The sequence below is a fragment of the Xenopus laevis genome, chromosome 4S (genome assembly GCF_017654675.1).
Source record: "Xenopus laevis strain J_2021 chromosome 4S, Xenopus_laevis_v10.1, whole genome shotgun sequence".
Lineage (NCBI taxonomy): Eukaryota > Metazoa > Chordata > Amphibia > Anura > Pipidae > Xenopus > Xenopus laevis.
The window spans coordinates 90485393-90507283 of NC_054378.1; the positions used below are offsets into that span (position 1 = coordinate 90485393).

Consider the following 21891-nt stretch of genomic DNA (forward strand, 5'->3'; position numbering starts at 1 on the left):
AGACTAAGGAAGGGTTCTCCCAAAATTTTGGAAATAGAAAGATGGGGGAAAAGATTTGCCATGCTCATGTTTGTGGCCACACCCCTTAATTACAGTGTTCATTTTACAAAATCTGGCCGGTTTTGGAAGTTTGAACACATTTCTGTACTTTTTATGTGTAATTACAGTTTTGCTAATGAAGCTGAATTGCCATTTATCCTGCAAGTCACAGTTTCCCCAAGAGACCTGCTTATCTTAAATAGTTAAAATTCTTTCTTTGCTTATCTTTAAGTATTACAGAAGTATCAAAGTGCAGCTGCCACATATTCTGGGCTCTCAGCTAAAAGCCAATTAAGTTTTAGACACTTTGTATTTTTTTCTGGCTGTTCAGTGCAGGAGATCAAAGAGAAATTTGAGAATCTGGGACTGTGGGCTGAGCTGTCAAATTTGGGACTGTCCCTTGAAAAACGGGATAGTTGGGAGGTATGGTAGCTGAAAAGCAGGAAGTAGTGTTTTGACTGACATGTTATACATCAAATCACTGCAGCCTTTATATATTACATTTTTGGCTAACTAACTATATTAGAAACATTTTTTATGCCTATCTATTTACCCAGTTTTTATTTTTACACTGGACAATTCCTTTAAAGCAGAAAGTTCAATATATCGAATGTCCTGAACCACTTTAAAATCTGTTTTGCTATGCTAAACCCATTTTGTTAATTGCATGATCTTAAAAAGATTATGAAATGGTTAATGTTTACTGTGAACAATAACATCTAACATAGTTCATTCAAAGCTTTTTAGTCTGATTTGATAATATACATTAGATACTGTAAGTACTGTAATGGAGTGTTTCAGTTTTGTTTTTATTTTTTTTTGTTTTCAGCATTTTAAGAAACAAAAACGATTGATCCCAGAAAAAACCGTGTGGAAATACTTTGTCCAACTCTGTAGTGCCTTGGAACACATGCATTCTCGTCGTGTCATGCACAGAGGTACAGAATGTTCCTCACTCTAAAGGAGCAATATACACCTATATACACCTTTTTGAACTTTTAAAATGTATAAATAGAAGTTATATTATTTATGTTGTTTTGGCCTACAGATAAGCAGAAGTCCATTATGCAGGGAAATTATCTTTGCACTTAAGTAATTATCTACCTTGCAAGAACCAAACATGGATTAGCTTTTTGTTTCCCTGTTTGTCCTGTTCAGATGCTAACATAAAAAGATTTGTCATGATTTTGTAAAAAAAATAACCTTTCAGGAAATAGTTTAAGGTCTTGTGTTGAACAAGGGTCTATACTGCCCCTTTAATTGTAACTTCTTATATAATACTGACATCGCCTGCTATAAGGTTCTGATTCATGTGCAGATGAAGCTCTAAAATGCAAATAACAAAAACCATACAGAACATTGCAGTGTTATTAAAGGAACAGTAACACCAAAAAATTTGTTTTTTAAAGCATTGAAAATATCACGTACTGTTGTGCTGCACTGGTACAACTGGTGTGTTTGGTTGAGAAGGACTACTATAGTTTATATAAAGAAACAAGCTGCTGTGTAGCCATGGGGGCAGCTATTTAAAGCTGAAAAAGGAGAAAAGGCACAGGATACACAGCAGATAACAGTTAAGCTCTATAGTATATAATGGGATTCTTCATAACTTATCTATAGGCTTGGGTGAATTTGACCCGTTTAGTTTCTCCAAAAATTCGCTGCCGGCGAAATGACGCCGACGCCCATAAAAGTCTATGGGCGTTCAAAAAAATTTGACGCGCAGTGAATTTTTTGTGACGCCCGCCATTTTTTTTTAAAGTTGCTTCTTTGCTCTTAAATGAGTGCAATTCTAGTTTTAAGAATGTCAATATGATAGATGTATAGATATATGAAACTTGCTCCAGAACAGACCAGTGTTTCCTTTTTATTGCCCCTCACCTTTATTTTCTGTTCTTCTAACATTTTCTGTTCTCTGCAGATATTAAACCAGCCAATGTATTTATAACAGCCACAGGGGTGGTGAAGCTGGGAGATTTAGGCCTGGGCCGCTTCTTCAGCTCTAAAACCACAGCTGCACATTCTTTAGGTAAGCTGTTCTGAGAGGCACAGGGACTAAGAGGGTGTTTTACTGCCCTGCCTGATGCCATGTGTCAGCTGTGAAAGCCACGGCCCCCTCCGGAAAACCTTATTAACCTGCATTGGGAGCACACACTATTAATTTCACGCAGCTTTCATGAGTTTCCTGTTATGACGACCTCTAACCCTCCAACTGACGTTAAAAGATCCCACTGCCACCATAACCACTGATTATTTATTTTATGCGACAATCATTAAATTTTAAAGGGAGGAAACAAACTCACAGAACTTGCTGCCTAACCAGAAAGATACATATTCTTTGTATATCCAATTTTTTTTAAATGCTTGTAAATTTTTTTTTAATATTTCTTTTGAGATCAGTGAATTAGTCTGAAGAAAATGGTGTGGAATAAATAATGTCAAACATTTAACTAATTATATGACTTATTATATGTGGGCATATAGTGTATCCCAATAAACAAAATCAAAAGTACTTTGTTACCTTTTAGTATGTACTGTTCTTAGCAACTTATCAGCAGGTCTTTAAATAGTTTTTACCTACTGCCCTCTGCCTCTTTACAGTGTTCAAATGGTGAGCACTGACCATGGCTGCTGAAAAGCCTTTTTTTATACTGTGATGCTGTTTTTTTTTAAAAAAATGTTTATTTTTTTGTTCAGGCCCTCTGCTAATTTTCTTCCAGTCACTTCTTGGTGGATAGATTCTGAAATTCCAAACTGGATAGGTGCTGAATATAAAGCTACATAATTCAAAAACCTCAGAAGAGAAGAAATGTATAAAAATTGCATGACAATAAAAGTTACATTTCATTTCAATTAAAAGTCAAATATAAAAAAATCTCTAGTAACACATATTTTGCAGAATGATGGTAATAAAATTAATTGTGCAGATTTTAAACATGTAATTTTGCAGTGTAGATGTAAACAATTTAAAGCATTTACTTTATATATGTAATAGCGTTGGGCATTTCAGTAAATGAATGTTTTCTCATGTCAATGACCCTGGTCTCTTGCTTCTGGTCTGAAGGCTGGGCTCCCTGGGGCAATTCAGAATGTGCCATACAGGCGGCTGATTGACTATGATGATTTTTACTCCCTTTAGAGCCTGGAGGATTGCATGCTCATACACAGGACACACACCTAATCTCCCCTTTTCTATCAGTGTGAAGGAACTCTAACTTGCCCCAGCTCAAATCTCTCAAACATTTCACATAATGGCCATTAATGGGTCTTACACTTTTCGGGGATATTCTGACTAATCAGGCATTCCCTACATTTCAACAGCTAAAGACACAACATAATAAGCCAAAACTACAACTTTATAGATACCTCCAATTTTTCCATGCATTTAAAGCTCAGTTCTCCTCCTTGGAGGGCAGATAAAATACCCCCTCAGTGGAACTAATTCTTTGCGACCCTGAGTGGAAAAATCTAAATTCCAGATTGTACCAGGCGCTCATAGACACAGTCCCATCACCCTTTATCAGAGCCCAACGACACTTGCAGTAGTCACTCCTAGGTTTGAGTGAGGAACAGTGGGATGAGGCTACTTAATCACCCTTTGTTGATTTAATCTCCCTGGGTGACAAACAAATCCAGTACAAATGTATCAATCTGTTGTTTATTACTCCTACAAAGCTCCAAATAAATGGGCCGCCGGCCATAGGCCAGGAGCCAGACAAATCCATTCTGCACCTAACATGGCACTGTCCCCTAATACAGAGCTTCTGGATGGAGGTGATGAGGTGTTTGGCTGATAATTTGGCAATCCCCAATGTGCGCTTTCCAGAAACCTGTATACTAGGCTTAGTGGAGGAACTCGTACCTCTGAACAAAACCAGATCACTCGTGTGAGTTACTCTGTATTGTGCTAAAAACTGGTACTAATGAACTGTATGGGTACCAATTCTCCCACAATTACCAAATCGGTTAACCTTAGCTTTCCCTGGGGTGTCCAGATACATTTTAAAGAATATGGAGTCCATGGCTTGAGGTTAACCTGATAGAGCTCCCCAATTATATATATACCTGCTGGTTAGAGTGACATGTCTGTATAGGACAGCATGAATGTAAGGTGTTTCAAACTGTACCAAATATCTCTTTGGTGGTTCCTTTAGAAAGGGTTACTGGAGACACCACATATTGATGCTTATCTTCAATTGCGAACCAAGTTTTTTTTTTGTATGTTTCTCCCCATTCCCCTTGGCTTGAAAACAAAATAAAAACTTTTTTAAAAATGAATGTTCTCTCTCATTTCAGGAGCTGTATGCATTTGGTACATTTTCTTTGATGGTTGTTCATAGAGTTCACTTGAGAAAGACTCTTTCCTAATTATATTTTTCTTTCAGTGGGAACCCCTTATTACATGTCACCTGAGAGGATACATGAAAATGGATACAACTTCAAATCTGATATTTGGTCTTTAGGATGTCTTCTTTATGAGGTAATGACATCATTTGTGCATGCATATGCCAGGGTGAAATTAGAAACGAAATGAGCTAGCACTGCTCAGGGACTGAAGAGAACTCTGGTGCCACACAACTGTGAAGCATCATACTGCTATCTGTCTATAGAAACCCCTCGTCCTATAGTGTTAAGTGTGATGCCTGAATACTGTGTTTGTGCTGTGTAATATACACTTATTTATGTTTAGAAATAATAACATTGCAATAAATCTTATTTTGCTGTACAGGATCTGGAATGGGGAAACTGTTCCATATGAAGCATACTAAAAGCAATAGTATTTCCTTTTATTTACTCTTCATAATCCCTGACCATTATCCTGATAGAATGTTTTTCAATTACAAATAATCTTTCCATTGAATGGGCCACTTTATTAAATGGGACAGATGTGCCCACCAGGACAGGAGAGGAAGAAGTTGGGGTTGTTTAATATCAGTAATGCTATAATATAACATTTTAATGAAGCATCTTCCATGAATGGCAAACTCCTCATTTTAAATCAGAAAGGAAGAGCACTATAGCTGTTTCACAAAGGGAGTAATATTCTTGTAACTATTTTTTGTGCAACAGCATATAGAATCTACAATGTTTAAGAGGATTTATGTTGGTCATATTTTAAAGTATAAATTCTGTATTGTTTTTGGGCTAAAAGTTTTTTTTACAACACACAAAACACAGGTGGGTTATTGTGTTTAAAGGGACCACAGTGTCAGCCATAAACAAAAAAAAAATATGCACTGCTAAAATATTGGGGTCCCTGCATGGCATATTTTTATTGTAAATTTTAAGATGTGTACATGCCACAGAATTGAACCTGATCATATTTTTGATGATTTGACTTTTTATACCCGAACACATGGGAGACAAGTGTCACTAACACCATTAAATAATTGGAATATTTTTTTTAAACTCCTAACTTAAGCAAAGATTTGCAGTTTTGAGAAATGTTTTTACAATATAAACAGTGTTCTGGGGTTAACTTAGTATTAGGAGCTTTTCTGACAGAAAAAAGTAAGTTGTGTGTTTTGTTTGTAGAAGCCGGAAATGTCAGATAAGAAAATTCAGATGCACTACTGAATGGATTTGTGATACCCTATGGATATATGGTATCTGGTAAACAGTGTTTACCTTTTGAAATGTCATTGTACTCGAGAGTGTTTGCCAGATATAGGGGGTTATTTATTAAGCTCCGAATTTTTCTAGTCAAACTTTTAAAGGGGAAAATACAATGGTGGCAAAAGTCAGATGTAAAAAGTACTCCAACTCAGACCTGCTGAGAACATATAAAGGTCAATGGCAGATGTCCAGTTAAAGAAAAACTATACTCCCCAAACAATGTAGGTCTCTAGAAAAAATATTGCATAAAACAGTTTATATGTAAAACCCTGCTTCGTGTAAATATACCATTTTCATAATAATATACTTTTCTACTAGTATGTGCCATTGGGTAATCATAAATAGAAAATTGCCATTTTAAAAAACAAGGGCCGCCCCCTGGGATCGTATGATTCACTGTGTACACAAACATACCAACAAACCATACTTTAGTTAGGTCACATGAGCCAATTAAAAGACAGAGTTCTGTCTTTTGCTTCAACACTTCTTCCTGTTACAGCTGCAGTAGTTCTGGTCAGGTGATCTCTGAGGCAGCACAGAGACCATCAGGAAATGGTGGCTCAAGACAAGAGATGTAAAAGGGCAAGATTGACTTAAATATATAGACCAGTTTGGTAAGATTTTTTAATATGCCACTTAATATGATGTAAACTATCTGTTGCTTAAGTGTTCATTTTGGGGGTATAGTTTTTCTTTATCAATTGGAAGATATTCTGAGTTGCGCTGGGTTTTCTGAAAAAATTGCAGCTTTGGGGTGATTTTTATGAAAAAATTGTAGCTTTCGGGTACTAAATAATTAAAAGAAAAAATTTGTGAGAATGTGTTGATAAATGGGGGGGCTAGTGAAAAAAAGATAATTAGTCATTTTTTGGAGTATTTAGTTCAGTGGGTAGTCTACTTCTGCAAAATGTAGATTCTGAAGCTACTGTATATTATAGCATTTACACTAAGCAATTTATCTATGGTGAATTTGTCTGGATATATTTATCCTACCTTTGCTAACCACTGAAATTCAATATCAGATGTCTAACTGCTTTTTAACTATTTGTTTCTGGATAATCAAAATGAATCTTACAAAAACGGAAGTGATCATTTATCCACCCAAACCTGGCCCTACTCAGCGATGTATTATTACTGTTGATAATATTTGTTATCCATTTTTACTCAGAAAGCTGATCTTTCCTGTCCTTTTCTGATTACAGCAAACCAAGGGCAAGAACTGGCATTCTGTTTGCTACAGAGTATATCCTAATTCTGTCCTTTAATTTCTTAACCAACAGATATCCATATCCTCATCCTATTTCACCTAGACAACTGCAGCTTGCTATCATTCTAAGGCTCATGGTTCACTGATAGTTTTCAGCTGGCAGAGGAGCTGTAGAGTAGCCTGGCATTAGCTTTAAATGCTTGTTTACTTGCCAAAATCCTGCTGGTGACCGTTTTATCCATGAAAGCTCATGAGTGACTCTTACCCTATGTTCCATGGGCCTAACAAAGAAAAGGGTCTTTTGCCTTTGATACCTTTATCATGGCTACCAATCAAGCAAAACAATAATAAATCCAAGATTGCAAATATAGACTAGAGAGGTACATTTCCTGAAGAAAATGTGAGTGGTGCTTGCCGTGGCAAAACTCAGGCCCAAATCTGATTGGCTGTTGTTGCCCCGCCCCTTTTTTTCCTAATTGTGAACCACAGTCACTCAGTGACTAACATACCAAAGTTTGGGAATGCTGTCATTTAATGTGTAAAAATGGCAGCATTTCTATTTTTTTCTATTGAAAATCAATGAATGAAATTTGATTGGTTGTTGGTGGCTCCGCCCACTTTTTCTAAACTTGAAGTGGAAACCCCCAGCGACCACATTTGTGATATTCAAGGTCCCTGACATCAATACTGAGAGAATGGCAGCCTTCTTAATTTTTCCCATTAAAACCAATCAAAGAAATCTGATTGGTTGGTTTTGGCTCCACCCACTTTTCTTAATTTTAATCCCAGTCCCCCAGTGACCAACTGTGCCAAGTTTGAGGACCCTGCCATTAACCGTCTAAGAGCGGCAGCAGTTTAAAATCCTATTTAATTGAATGGCTGAAATTTGATTGGCTGTTGTAGACTCCGCCCACTTTTTGTAAATTTTGGCTGCAGTCACCCAGTGACCCACGGTGCCAAGTTTGGGAGCTCTGGCTTTATTACTGTGAGAATTACAGCTGTTTACATTTTCTCATTGAAGTCAATAGGGAAAATCTGATTGGTTGTTTGCGGCTCCGCTCACTTTTTTGGGTCCCCAAAATAGGACAGAAAAGTCACAACACCCCATTCCCGAATAAGCTGAACGGTTTGACACCTCATTCATGGGTCTGCGACAAACTAATTATTCGATAAATTCCCCATTATAAGTCAATGGGGCAAATTTGGGGACCTCTCCTGCCCCGGGGGTAAAACTTATACCCTCGTGTGGGGTATCATCTGACACAGGTCGCAAACCTCTTCAAATGTGGTAAATTTAACGTTTCTACAAGATTCCCTCTCTGCGCTAGAATCCGTCAAAAGTTGGCCTCAATGTTAATCTATGGGACTTTTCGGGGTGGTTAATTGCCCCCGCAAGGGGCAATTAACCACCCACCCCTTAGAAAAGTCATACCACCCCATTCCCGATTAAGCCGCACGATTTGACACCTCATTCATGGGTCTAGGACAAACGGGGCGGGACTAGTTACGCGCCAAACTTTCATACGGAAGAAGAATAAAAATAAGTTTGCAAGATAACAGTAGTGATGCTTTGCTTCGCAAGCACCACTAATAAGTTTGCAAGATAACAGTAGTGATGCTTTGCTTCGCAAGCACCACTAATGACAATACTGATGCTCCATTTTAAAATAAAAAAACCCTTTGGATGACACTCATTCGGTTGTCTGCTCTCACAAATTCAGCATTTCATGTTTTTACTTCTCCTCTATTTCATTTTTCAGACTCCTTAGCAATTGTTCTTCTTTCTCTTGGTGCCACGGTAGTCTCTGATCACTTGCTTTCACGTTTACCTCTCACTGTGTATTCTGGAAATAGGTTGGGTGTGTATTTGGAGCACACAATAATATCTCTCATAAGTATGTTCACCATAAGGCCTATATTGAAAAAAAAACCACTGGTTATCTGGACTTTTTTAGCTTTCAACATAATCTGCTTCATGTTTCATTTAATTATCAGCTTCATCAGACATCATATGGAATGTACGATGTGTTTTGGCCTTCAATCCAAAGTCTCATTTTACCTGTTGTGGCTTTTTTAAAAATTTGCTCTCGTACTGCTTTGCCATGAAACCTCCATAAATCTGCACACATTGACTTGCTAAGGTTATATGGGCTTTTAAAATCAGTTGTGTTTCCACAAACAAATACATTTTTAGATATTGAATATTTTTGCAGAAGTGGAATTACACAGAAATTCGAAAGTTATTTATTTAGTTATTTAGAAAACTAATGTGGTCCTGGAGAAAATAACCCAATGAAGTTCCCTTAAAGTTTAAAAGAGCACACAGTACTCTGTCATGTTCTTTATGATGTAGCTTTTATTTCTAAATTACACTGTTTACACTGAAAATAATTCACTCTACAATATAAAATGTAATCCCTGAACCAGCAAGTGTATCTCTTTTTTATTTATAATATTGGTGTGTAGGCAGCCATCTCAGGTCATTTTGCCTGGTCATGTGGTTTCGGAAAAAGCCAGCACTTTAGGATGGAACTGCTTTCTGGCAGGCTTTTGTTTTTCCTACACAATATAACTGAATGTGTCGCAGTGGGACCTGGACTTTACTATTGAGTGCTGTTCTTATATCTACCAGGCAGCTGTTATCTTGTGTTAGGGAGCTGCTATCTGGTTACCTTCCCATTGTTCTGTTGTAAGGCTGCTGGGGGGGAGGGGGTGATATCACTCCAACTTGAACTACAGCAGTAAAGAGTGACTAAAGTTTAACAGAGCACATGACTGGGGGCAGCTGGGCAATTGACAATATGTCTAGCTCCATGTCAGATTTCAAAATTAAATAAAAAAAAAATAGTTTGCTCTTTTGAGAAATGGATTTCAGTGCAGAATTCTGCTGGAGCAGCGCTATTAACTGATGCGTTTTGATAAAACATGTTTTCCCATGACAGTATCCCTTTAAAATTGGCCTGGCATAACACAAGCGAAATGCAATAACCAAATCAATGGCAAAGTTACTTTGCTAGGCAATGTCTTTTTCCCTAAACTACACAGGCAGATGTATGGTACGGAAATGGTTAAAGGAAATGAGCTAATTTCTGAATTCCTGACAGAGCTGAAACTCCCCTGCCTTTTTTCCTTATGGTCACACTGGACCTGCAAGCTGTGTTAAAATACCCTATTAATTCACCAGATGGATTAAACAGTATTTCTTAAGTGCTATTGTTATTTCATGCCTTTAAAGCGCAAGGAAATCCCAAAACAGAGTCATCTGTGCACAAACATACATTTCAAATATGTTTGATTCACCCAGCAATGTCCGAGCAGTCCAGCAGCTCTCTTAAAGGGAATGTTCATCTTTAAATTAACTTTTAGTATGATGTAGAGAGTGATATTCTGAGATGTTTTGCAAATGTTTTATATATATATATATATATATTTTTTTTTTTTAATTATATGCGATTTTATAACAGTGGGTATTATTTAAAATAATACATAAGTCTCAGTAAGCACAGGTAAGGGACCTGTTTTGCAGGATCCTTGGGACCTGAGACTTTCAGGATAATGGATCTTTCCATAATTTGGATCTTCATACCTAAAGTCTACAAGAAAATCATGTAAACATTAAATAAACCAATAGACTGGTTCTGCGTCCAATAAGGATAAATGATATCTTCGTTTGGATGAAGTACAAGGAACTGTTCAATTTTTACAGAGAATAAGGAAATAATTTTTCATTACTTATTGATTATTTGTATATAATGGAGTTTATGGGAGCTGGCCTTTCCGTAATTCAGATCTTTTTGGATAACAGGTTTCCAGGTAACGGATCCTATACCTGTAGCGACAGAAATTACATCAAGCACAAATTATAATGGATGATATGGCGAAGCACCATTTATAAGGATACCATTTACAGAATATGTATGGTTCTTGAGCATTATCTTGATAGCTATCCTCTCAAATTTGAGTCCGCTCTCAACTATAGTCAAGACTGAGAGACAGACGCATCATACTCCCCCCGACCACAAACACACTCTAGTATGACTTAGAGACACTCCAGCCATTTTGCCATCAATAATTGACTGCTGTACTACAGGTTCAACTTTGCTTTTTAAATCACTGTACTTTAATCTTACTTAATTGCATGTGCCTTCCTTTAGCGGTGCCATTGTCTTGCTCTAGTTTCATCTGTTTGGTTGTAGGGCTTTTTATACTCCTTTTAATAATGCATATGGAGGCTCATAATCTAAAGTGCACTTTGAGCTCCAAAAATTACAGATATTCTTTAGAGAAATAAAATGTTTCTCTCAGTTTAATTAATGGCAGGCTGAAATTAATTATAGGATTGAGTGAAAATTGCAGAGGGCTATCTAGTAAAGTGAGACTATTAAAATCTGTCTTTTAATTGATGTGGAAACAAGTCTGATTCAATTAAGATGAAGTGGATTTGATTTAGTACATAGACCTTTCTTGTAAAAATAGGTATTGCAAGCTATTATCCCTTTGTCTTATTGTTAAGCACAGCGCCTGCATTCTTGACAAGGTTGTAGTTGGTGGCTTTTCAGCACAGCATGGGAAGAGGAAGCAAAAGAGAGAGAGTAGTACAAGCTCTAAAGACAGACAGTGGGATCCTGTCCTTTCAAGACACCCCTAGAATACTAATCAGGCCGCGAGGTCAGGAGAGCAAGTCAATCATTCCCCAAGATCGGCTCAGTGTGCAAGATTAAATTAGCCTGAAAAATTCAGCTGCCGAGAGGAGAAATAAAGAGAGGGGGTGAGTCGGAGGGAGGGAGGAAAAAGAGAGAGAGAGAGCAGCTGTCAGAGAACTCGGGAAGTTACACTAATGAAGCAGATGAATAGTGCATAAAGCTTCAAAATAAAAACAGGACAGTTGACATTTTTCATCTGTCAAAGCAGGAGATGCATGAAAATATACAAGTCGGTTGGCTCCTCCAGGGGACGTTCCGAGTGTAATTTTTTTTTCTCTTCCCACCTACAACGTGTGACATTAACCTGTTCACCAACAGAAACGCCCTGCAAAACATAGCCAGGCAGTAGCATGGAGCAAATTGCAACACTAGCAGATTCCATAGACTGCACTTGTGCATTTTGATGGTTTCAAAGTAAATCTTAGAGGTACAGCTCATTATTATTATTTAATTTTTTTTTTTTGTTTAAGTGCATGCTTTATTAGTAAAGTGGAAGGGATGTGATGTGAAACTTCCTTTAGGTTTCAAGCTAGAAGTGGAAAATCCACAGGATATTTATAATAATCCTCTAATAATAATACAGGATATTTATAGCGCAGAACAAACATTATTGTGACATCATCTTCTTGACTCCTTCCTTTATCAAGATACGCAAAAAAGAACATTTTGCATAAGACCTTAAAATACTTTTATTGTTGCATATCGTAAAGGCAATACTATATTAAACATTGACACCTGGTGGAAATGGGGGTATTGGTGGGAAATCAATTATTTTATTTCCATTTTACAATAGCAGGCCTCACAGTTGATCAGGGCTTGTTTAAACTGGTGGATTTTCTTGGAAAGGTAGTATCTTGTGGGGTTTGGAGGATACAGGCTAAGGACAGATGGCTGCTAAAACAAAGTAACAGTAGTCAGCCAGCTCAGCAAAGTAGTCAGACAGATCAGCAGGAGAGCAGGTGGCTAGGCTTAGGGAACTGTTCCAAACCATTAAAAATCATGAAGTGAAGTATTTTTAATTGATGTGCATTGCAAAGTTGCTTGAAATTATGTTTGCGGTTATGTTTTTGTGGAGTTCCCCTTTAAGAAAAAAATACCAATGCATGGTAAATATAGTGTTTAGAAACATAAATGCAATTTACAGAATTTTTGCTGCTGTGTTTTTCTTTTAATATCTGTAAGTTTAGTGAAAACTGAAGATATTCATCTATTTGCAGTGTGTTAGTTTTGTGTATAAATGCATATTTACACATTTTGAATTTGCTGTGATCTTAACTTTTCAAAGACATAGTTGATTGTGGGGTTACCTTGGTGTCTCAGATTTTGATGATCGCTTCTTTAAAGGGGCAAAATATTAAAACCTTTGGGAATAAAAATCTGCATTTTAAATTTTAGGGTGTCCAGGAAGTTATAGTTACTGACTCTTCACTACTTTGCAATTACAAATTATGTTGTTGGGTTGTATAAGTGTATGAGGCACTGATGATGCTTTGTTTTTATGTATTGTATTTTAGGTACCAGTAAAATGTGGAAGTATACCTTTACTAAGGAGATATTTAACATTCATATTCAGAACATTTTGTATTTCTACCCAAACTGTAGAAAGTCTTAAAAAACTGTAAATTGCAATACATTGTTACTACATTTAGAAAATGTTTTAATTTTAGTAGTTTTGAATGAAATGCCCTGTTTACCTTTTTTTTTAGAATGTGCAGTTTCCACAGATATATGGTTTTCCTGCAGTTCAGGGGTAACCAGTATCTGGTGTTAACAGGGGCCAAAGTGTCTGCCATGAATACCATGCCACAAAGTTTAGTATGCAGAGTGGTTATTAAACTACTTAGAATACATGTTTTATTCATATATTTTATATATGTTTCCTGTAGCAAGACCTCAACCTGTTCTCAGAATGCATACTTAAAAATATGTGATCTAGGTTTAACTTATTAATAGGGTTATTTATGTTTTTTATGCAGGGGCCAAGTGTAAGCTATAAAAATATGCACTTTAATGTTGTGGTTTCTAGAAGCCACATATTTTTGGAACCCTATGAATATGTGGATTTGATTTACTCAGATGATCCCTAACCTTTAGAGCTGTACAGAACTCTAACCGGAATTTTGATCATTCTGAAAAGGGCATGTGGGAAGTATGGTGCTGTAAATGCTGCCTTTGTTATGTGGATTTTAGTTTAAAAAAATAGATATTTGGCATTAAATCAGCCATATATTATTCTGCAGGTATTGAATTCCTGTGTGCCAACAAAGGCAAGAAAAGTAACACAACAGTGTTGATGTAATTGGTTTTATAACAAAGCCAGTGGAAAACACTGACACTAGTCTATTATTATTACTATGTATTTTAAGAGTGCCAACATATTGTGCAGCTCTGAAGTCTGACAATCTAAACATTGGAGACCTTAGCATATACATTATTTGGCTGTAAAATATGTATTCTGAAAAAAATGGTACCCTGTTGTGTGCCATTCCTATCAATTCATCTTTGTTATACGAAATTGGAACATATTGGGTCCCAGGAAATGTGCCCAATGTTTACATGCAGAACTGTATGTTTTATATAAGATCTTTTCACTAAAAGAGTATGCCAGTTAAAGTGTTTTTTACATGCTACTTCTATACAGATATGGGATCTGTTATCTAGAAACCTGTGTATCCATAAAGCTCATAATTACGTGAAGCGCATCTACCATAGAGTCTACTATAATCAAATAACTTTAATCTGTAATACAAAACAGTACCTTGTATTTGACCCCAACTAAGATACAATGGGGTATATTTATCAGAGTGAAGTTACAGATCACCACAGTCTGCTAGAGTGACATTCTGCCTCTCTCCATTCATTTCTATGGGATTTTTAAAAGAGTATTAATCAGTGGGTGAAAGTGAAAATTCACCCTTTACTAAATATGCCTTTAAAGATGCCATAGAAATGAATGGAGAGTGGAGGAATCTCACTTTAGTGGACTGTGGATATCTCTAACGTCACTCTTTGATAAATATACCCAATGTGTCCTTATTAGAGGTTATTAATGTTTAAGTTATTTTAAAGTAGACTTAAGGTATTGAAATCCAAAATATGGAAAGATCCCTTATCCAGAAAACCCGAGGTCCCAAACTTTCTGGATTAAACAGTCCCATACCTGTACCAGTTGTATTTCAGTTTTCTCATGTTGTTCTCATTTTGACAAACATAGTGCACTCATTTTATTGCCATGAACTGACCATGTAAATCTAAACCATATCTTCAAATACTGAAATATGAGATTAAATTAATTAATATTGTTGCTGTCTATGCACCCTGTGAGTTCATCTCCACCTGGGAAGCAATTGTGCAATAATTGTTTCAGAAGACATACACGCTTACGGATCTGATGATTTCATTACACTGGCTAATTGCTATTCAATGCGATGGACAATCAATGTTTTAAATGTATTTATGGGTATTTCCAGCTCATATCTATACTTTTTTAATAATTAAAGGAGTTGTTCACCTTTTGAGATAACTTTTAGTAAGATGGGGAGAGTGATATTCTGAGAGAACCCCACAATTCCCTCCATGGGGACCTTAAGACATGTCTGAAATATAAGAAGAGATACAAACCATTAGCTATATCTTTTAAAGCTGTTAGTAGAATACTTGGACAGTGGGGGTCCTCTATAATATTTGCAAAGAGCATAATTACTCACAAATAGTTATATTACCCATGTTCCTGAATACTGCTGCGCCAGTTTTTTTTTCAGTTTTTGTGCATTGTGAACAAATATTCACAATTGGCTCACAAATGAGAAGTGTGTTTGTGTGAGCGTGGTCACTGTGCATGGTTGGGCATGATAATATAGTTGACAGTAATTTAAATTCGCAATTTGCAAATCTGTTTTGCAAATATTTTTGCAAGTCGTGGTTTAACTCGAGAAGTTTATAAATGAACCCCAGAGATAACTGTCAAGCGGAACAATCTTACAATGTCTTTCATAAAAATATAGCTAGTTTATTCACAAATTTATATATATATATATGTATGTGTGTGTATATATATATATATATATATATATATATATATATATATATATATATATATATATATATTTATATAAAATGCATACTCTCTGGATGATTTGATGGGTTAGTATCAAGGAACTTGTTACTTTTCTAACCAGTCATCCTTTGGTAATTGTGCGCTTGTGTGATTTCGCATCTGTCTGTCTGTACAAAGTGAGTAACAGTCTGCTTCTGTATATAAATAATGTGCCCAATTTATTTATTTATTTATTTTTTTAAATTCAGGGTGTACATGGTCTTATTATATAGTTTGTTAAGGGACACTTATCTTGGCCTTACACAAAAATCTCCCTAATTTTGTAATATTGTCTTTATAATTATCCATTATTATAAGCATGTGCTATATATAAGCATGCACAAGCATATTCCACAGTGCTGTACAAGAAATGGGTGTATACAATAATCATACAGATTATACAATAAACAATCAATGACCTACACAAGAGGTAAAGAGAGCCCTGCCAAAAGGAGCTTGCAATCTAAAAGTTGACACCAAAGTAGTCCTTGCATGTCAAACTGCATACACCGTTTTCAAATGGTCTACAGTACACAATACATTAGAGTGCTTGCTAAGTGTCACATTTAAATTGCATTTATTGTCAACCATTTTTTGTGCTGATGATGGGCTTCCTCTCTTTAGCTGCATTTCTCACAGAGGATTTTTGTACAAGAATGCTACACTAAATAGGCAAAGGGTGTTAAATAGGAAAGAAATTAAGCCACATGTGTTTAAAAGGACATTCTGGTCATACTCAGTCCTACTTTAAATAAAATTTATTTAGATATTGTATAATTAATATATATTATGTGCAACCACAATAAACCATGAGAGCTCATACAGTATATGGAAACATCCATGACACTTTTCTTTATAAAGTAAATGTATTATATTACTGCCGCTTTTAAAGGAATACTATACCCCTAAACAACATAGGTCTCTATTGCATAAAACAGCTCATTTGTAAAACCCTCTTTCATGTAAATAGATCATTTCAATAATACTATATTTTTTGACTTTTTTTTTTATTTCTAAATAGAAAATTACCATTTTAAGATCTATGGGCCGCCCCCAGGTATCCTACCATTCACTCTGCACATAAACAAACCACGCGTTAGGTCACATGAGCCAGTTATTGGGCAAAGTTCTCTCTTTGGCTTCCATGCTTCTTTCTGTTATAGTTAAAGTTGCATTGTTTCTTGTCAGGTGATCTCTGAGGTAGCACAGAGACCATCACAAAATGGTTGTTCAAGGCAAGAGATGTAAAAGGGCAATATTTACTTATATATATATATATATATATATATATATTCCAGTTTGGTAATAGTCTTTAAAATGCCTCTTAATTTGATATAAACTGTTGCTTAAGTATTCATTTAGGGGGTAAAGTTTTCGTTTAAGCATTTGACTTCTGTAAAGGACAGTGAAAGCACTTTTTTTACTGGGCAATGCCAAAATGTTAAGCTCCCCCTGTGGAAAAAAAAAATGTAACATATTGACTTCACAGTTAGAAAATTTTGCCACAGCTGAAAAAGAACCCCAGCCCAAGGAAAAACTTTAACTAGTGGGGGATGCCAAACATTTTACGATCCCCTAGTTAAACAGGCAAAAATACCTATAGTGCAGTATAAAAATATAATTTGCTTCATAGAAACCAATTTAGGTTTACTATTTAAATCTGTGGTTATAATGAGATTATGAGAGTTGTAGTTCATCAACATCTGCATTACAGGTCACTGCTATTAACACTTCTGATTACAAAATCTGCTTAATTCTAAAGCTTTGCTCTTAAATGTTTTTTTTTGTTCAGATGGCAGCATTGCAGAGTCCATTCTATGGAGACAAAATGAACCTTTACTCTCTGTGTAAGAAGATTGAACAGTGTGACTATCCCCCCTTACCATCGGACCACTACTCCGAGGAGGTATTATTCTTTTCCTTTTTTTTTATCATATTTACAGTTAGCTGTGGCTGCAATTTATGCTTGCTTATACATCGCCATAAAAAGTTTGCTTAAAATAGTGAATTCCATATTTCTACTGTAGATTTCTGTAAGTCTATATGGAATAATGGACAATAAAGATGTGTGTATATATACTGACTTCGTCTCTCCTGCTTTTCCAACCTCCTCTCTTGTTTCTTCCATCTGTTTGCCTGCCCTGTCCTTTGCTTGACTGTCCTTCTTTACTTTTACATTTATTTTCCATTCTCCAATACTGCCCATAGTTTTGTTTTCTTCTACATGTACACTCATCTGCCCTCTTGTGTTTATTATATTCTATATTACTTTTTACAGCAGGACTGTACATTTTTGCTGTATAGTAATAGTACAGACAAGGTGAGCAAACTTGAAATATATATACATGGTTGCTACTTGTTAAGAGACTAGGGTGGAAGCAAGGCCCTGTTTCATATAGCTTACAGTCTAACTGAGTGAGTAACTGATATGTACACACAGTAGGGTAATAAGTTCTGTTATTGGCATCAGTTCAGGCATTGACTTATAAGTACTCCAGGTAGTAACTGAGTTTTGTTTTAAGACACTGAGGTAAAGTTCAAAATACTTTGTGAACAGTATTGCATAGTTAAGGAATAGCAACAAAAAAGCTTTTCAGGAAAGGTGTCAGTTAATGTGGTTGATGTAAAAGATGCTGAATCTTGAAGGATATGTAGTAGAGAACCAGAAACATATGAAAAGGTGTAGACGTCTAAAGGGCTATAAGGGTTAACAGAAGGATTTTGTAAGTTATCGTCTACATAACAGGGAGCCCTAATAAATGTTTAGCAGCTTTTTTTATGGGAGAGCAGGAAGATTCTAGCATAAAAGTTTAATATAGACTGAGGAGGATAGATGTGGCAGGATCAGTTCCCTATCAGTTAGGTTCCTTTTGAGGTGGTAGAAGGAGCTAGCTGTATGACAACTAAAGCTCTGGATTTCTTTAGTTAATGATGATATTTAAATAAAAAATGCATTGTCTTTCAAAGAACAATGTGCAGGAAGAGCAGCAAAGGGCTGATTAGAAAACCTTGAGACACCCCCAAACTAAGTGGAACTAAAAAAGAGGGTTTGTTAGCAACAGAGAGAGGGGAGACTCAGAAAGGTAAGAGGATAACCAGGATGTATCTTTGTTGTTGATATCAAGGGAATGAAGAATTTGCATTTGAATAGAATGGTTGACAGAATCAGTAGCAGAAGATAAATGCAGGAGGAATTCCTTGGACATGGCAATATGGAGATCATTTGCAACTCTACATAAGACTGTGTCATTGGGCTGTTAAATAACCAGACTGTATACTGTCCAGCAGATTATATGGGTGAGGAGCCTAGAGCTTAGCAATATCTTGGAAACAGGGCAGTAAGTAGCAATACAACATTTTTGTCTAGTTTGGCTTTTTTATGAATATACATAAGGCATATTAGAATAATGTATATTAGAATCATGGACCAATGCCGTTGTTGCCACTATCTGCAGACATAGGGCTGTATTGGAGTTTTATGTCTCTATTTGCTAAAAGCTCATTGTGTTCAGGGACAGCAAGTTCTGGCATAATTTCCAGTCCTGTTTAGCAGGTCCAGTTTCCACATTCCTGTCCACATTCTTCTTCAATTTGCCTGCCCTCCTGTCCTATTTCTCAACTTATACCCTCCCACCCCATATATCAACTATTGCCTACTTTTTATATTCTTTTATTACCACCAAGCTGCTCACCTTTTCTCCACTATTGTCCACTTTACTTTGCTTGTCACCCTGAAACTTCCCACTAACTGCATCTCTTCTTTTCATGTCGCTTGTAGCCAGATCGATCCCTAACAATGGGAACAATGTATACAAGGTCAGAGAGAAACATGATAAGCCTTCAGAACCCAAGGGCAGGCATTCAGATCCTCAAAAATATCCTGTGACTCAAAAATTTCTCATAAAAATAGAAATCATTCTATTCAAAGTTACAATTTAAAATACATATGTGTAGACCCCATAGTTCTTCACCTATTCTATTTCTATATGAATATTTTGAGGACCTTGTAGCCAGATCACCATCTTCTCTTTCTGTCTGTGTGTAGCCTGGCTACCATCCTTTCTCTCCATTTCCATCTCCTATAAGTGAAAAATGCCTATCATCAGGTTCTCTGGGCTGTCCGCTTATTTCTCTGCTTCTGGCATAGTGTTCCTCCATGATTGCTTTCCCTGCTTTATTCCTTAAGAGCTTAAACTTTCGCTCTTATGCAATAGTATATTTTTTAAACTGGGAACCAGTACATCTTTTTATATTGGACACTTTTGGAATACACCTTGCCTAGCCACATGAGAACATGAGAAAGTGTATGGATCACGCTATACAACGCTATACAACTGTTGAACTGCAATAAGTTATGCAGCTAAAGTATAAAGTGGACACTTTACAAAACATGAGCTGTTAAGGTCCATGTACCCTAGTATCTATCTGTTGTTATTTAAATACTAGTCATTTTTTTTTTTTTTTTTTTTTTGCTTTTTATTATTTTCTTCTTTTTAATATACAATCAAATACTTGTGTATGTGGTGTGTTTAAAAAAACAACCCATGTGTTCAGAAATACTTCTGGTGCCTCCCTGTGTGCAGTGGCTCCAAGCAGTTATATACAATGATGGTATGAGTGTCAGGGGCAGCCTTTTGTTCTGACACTCATGCTGTCTCCCTCCCCCCTTTACCCGTCCCTTCTTTCCCCCCTCACTTTGCACATGAATATTTCACATATCTGCATCCTCATCGCCTATTCTCCTTGACTAATTTTCAGACTGTCCGCATTTGCATTTCACATGGTAACTTATTAGGAAGGTACAGGGATGCTCCAGGATGGCAGTCGCCATGGTAACCTGCATGAGGATTATAATGAGGGTACCACTGAGTGGAGCGGCTGTGCGGATCCTGTCTGCAGGGCTTGAAGCTTTGGCTAAGTGTGAATCCTGTGTCACAGCCCAAAGGCACAAATCAAAAACCTCTGGCCCACACAGAAGATTATCTTCCCAGTTAGAAAAAAGATTTATGGTTTTCTTATTTCTTGCAACACGTTAAGTTTGCACTTTAAAGAACCGTAAAAAATCACCCAAATCTTCACTTTAACTCCCTCACTGCTACTGCTTGTCACTGAGATGCAGGGATTTCATTACTTGGGCTGAATAAACATTGTTATGCCTAGAACAGAGCAAAGCATATTGTGTGGCAACAATTTTAAATGAAAAATATTTTTTAGCTTCTAGGTTTTTAGTAAGTGTAGGTATGAAAGGGTTATTGATACAGTATGTCTAGCAAATGATAAACTTTTTAATACATTTTCTACAGATGTATAAATTGAAATGAAGCATTCAGCCAATGATAATGTAACTTAATGATATTTGTTGTTCTCTTCCATCACCATCCTACCTTACAAAGCTGCGAATGCTGGTGAATACCTGTATCAACCCCGATCCAGAGAAGAGACCCGATGTCACCTATGTCTATGAAGTAGCAAAGCGGATGCACGCTCGAACTGCAACAAGTTAGATCACATGCAGCACCAGTAGTTTTCCAATTAGTCATAGACTTTCAAGTATGTTCAATATTGAAAGAGGGGATACTGTGGGAAGGGACTATGGAATCAGTTCAGACCCCTGATGTACTGTATAGCCCAAAATGCTTAGCAGAACTTCTTCTTTGGGGATCAGAATTATATGAAAGCTTTTTATATTCACACTATAGGGTGCACTGGACGACCAATGATTATCAATGTGAATAATGAGTGAGATGGATATTAAAATCAAAATTACAAGTTGTGCCTATATGTGTTTTTAAAACATGTACAATGCTGCATGCACAGTAGCACAACATAGATGTATTTATACATAGCCTAGGACCTATTATCCATTATCCAGAAAGCTTTGAATTATGGAAAGGCCGTCTCCCATAGACTCCATTTTATGAAAATAATCCAAATTTTTAAAAATGATTCCCTTTTTCCTCTGTAATAATAAAACAGTACATTGTACTTGATCCAAACTAAGATATAATTAATCCTTATTGGAAGCAAAACCAGCCTATTGGGTTTATTAAAAGTTTACATGATTTTCTAGTATGAATATCCAAATAATGAAAAGATCCGTTATCCGGAATACCACAGGTCCCGAGCATTCTGGATAGCAGGTCCATTGCTTGCAATGGAATACGTACACATGGTTTGTTCCATGATATACTGTACTTTCTAACAGTTCATAGAAATGGTTTAATATACAC

The 21891-nt window shown here is 36.3% G+C and overlaps 1 protein-coding gene across 1 annotated transcript in view; it reads left to right on the top strand.

Moving 5' to 3' along the window:
* The window catches only part of nek7.S (NIMA-related kinase 7 S homeolog), a gene marked incomplete in the record, with an annotated part of 41713 nt that extends 20283 nt beyond the window's left edge, over window positions 1-21430 (top strand). Inside the window, 5 exon segments of the mRNA NM_001091286.1 lie at window positions 869-977; window positions 1961-2068; window positions 4425-4519; window positions 17454-17567; window positions 21055-21430. Coding sequence (NP_001084755.1) covers window positions 869-977; window positions 1961-2068; window positions 4425-4519; window positions 17454-17567; window positions 21055-21165 — 537 coding nt within the window.
* Between the last annotated feature and the right edge of the window lie 461 nt (window positions 21431-21891).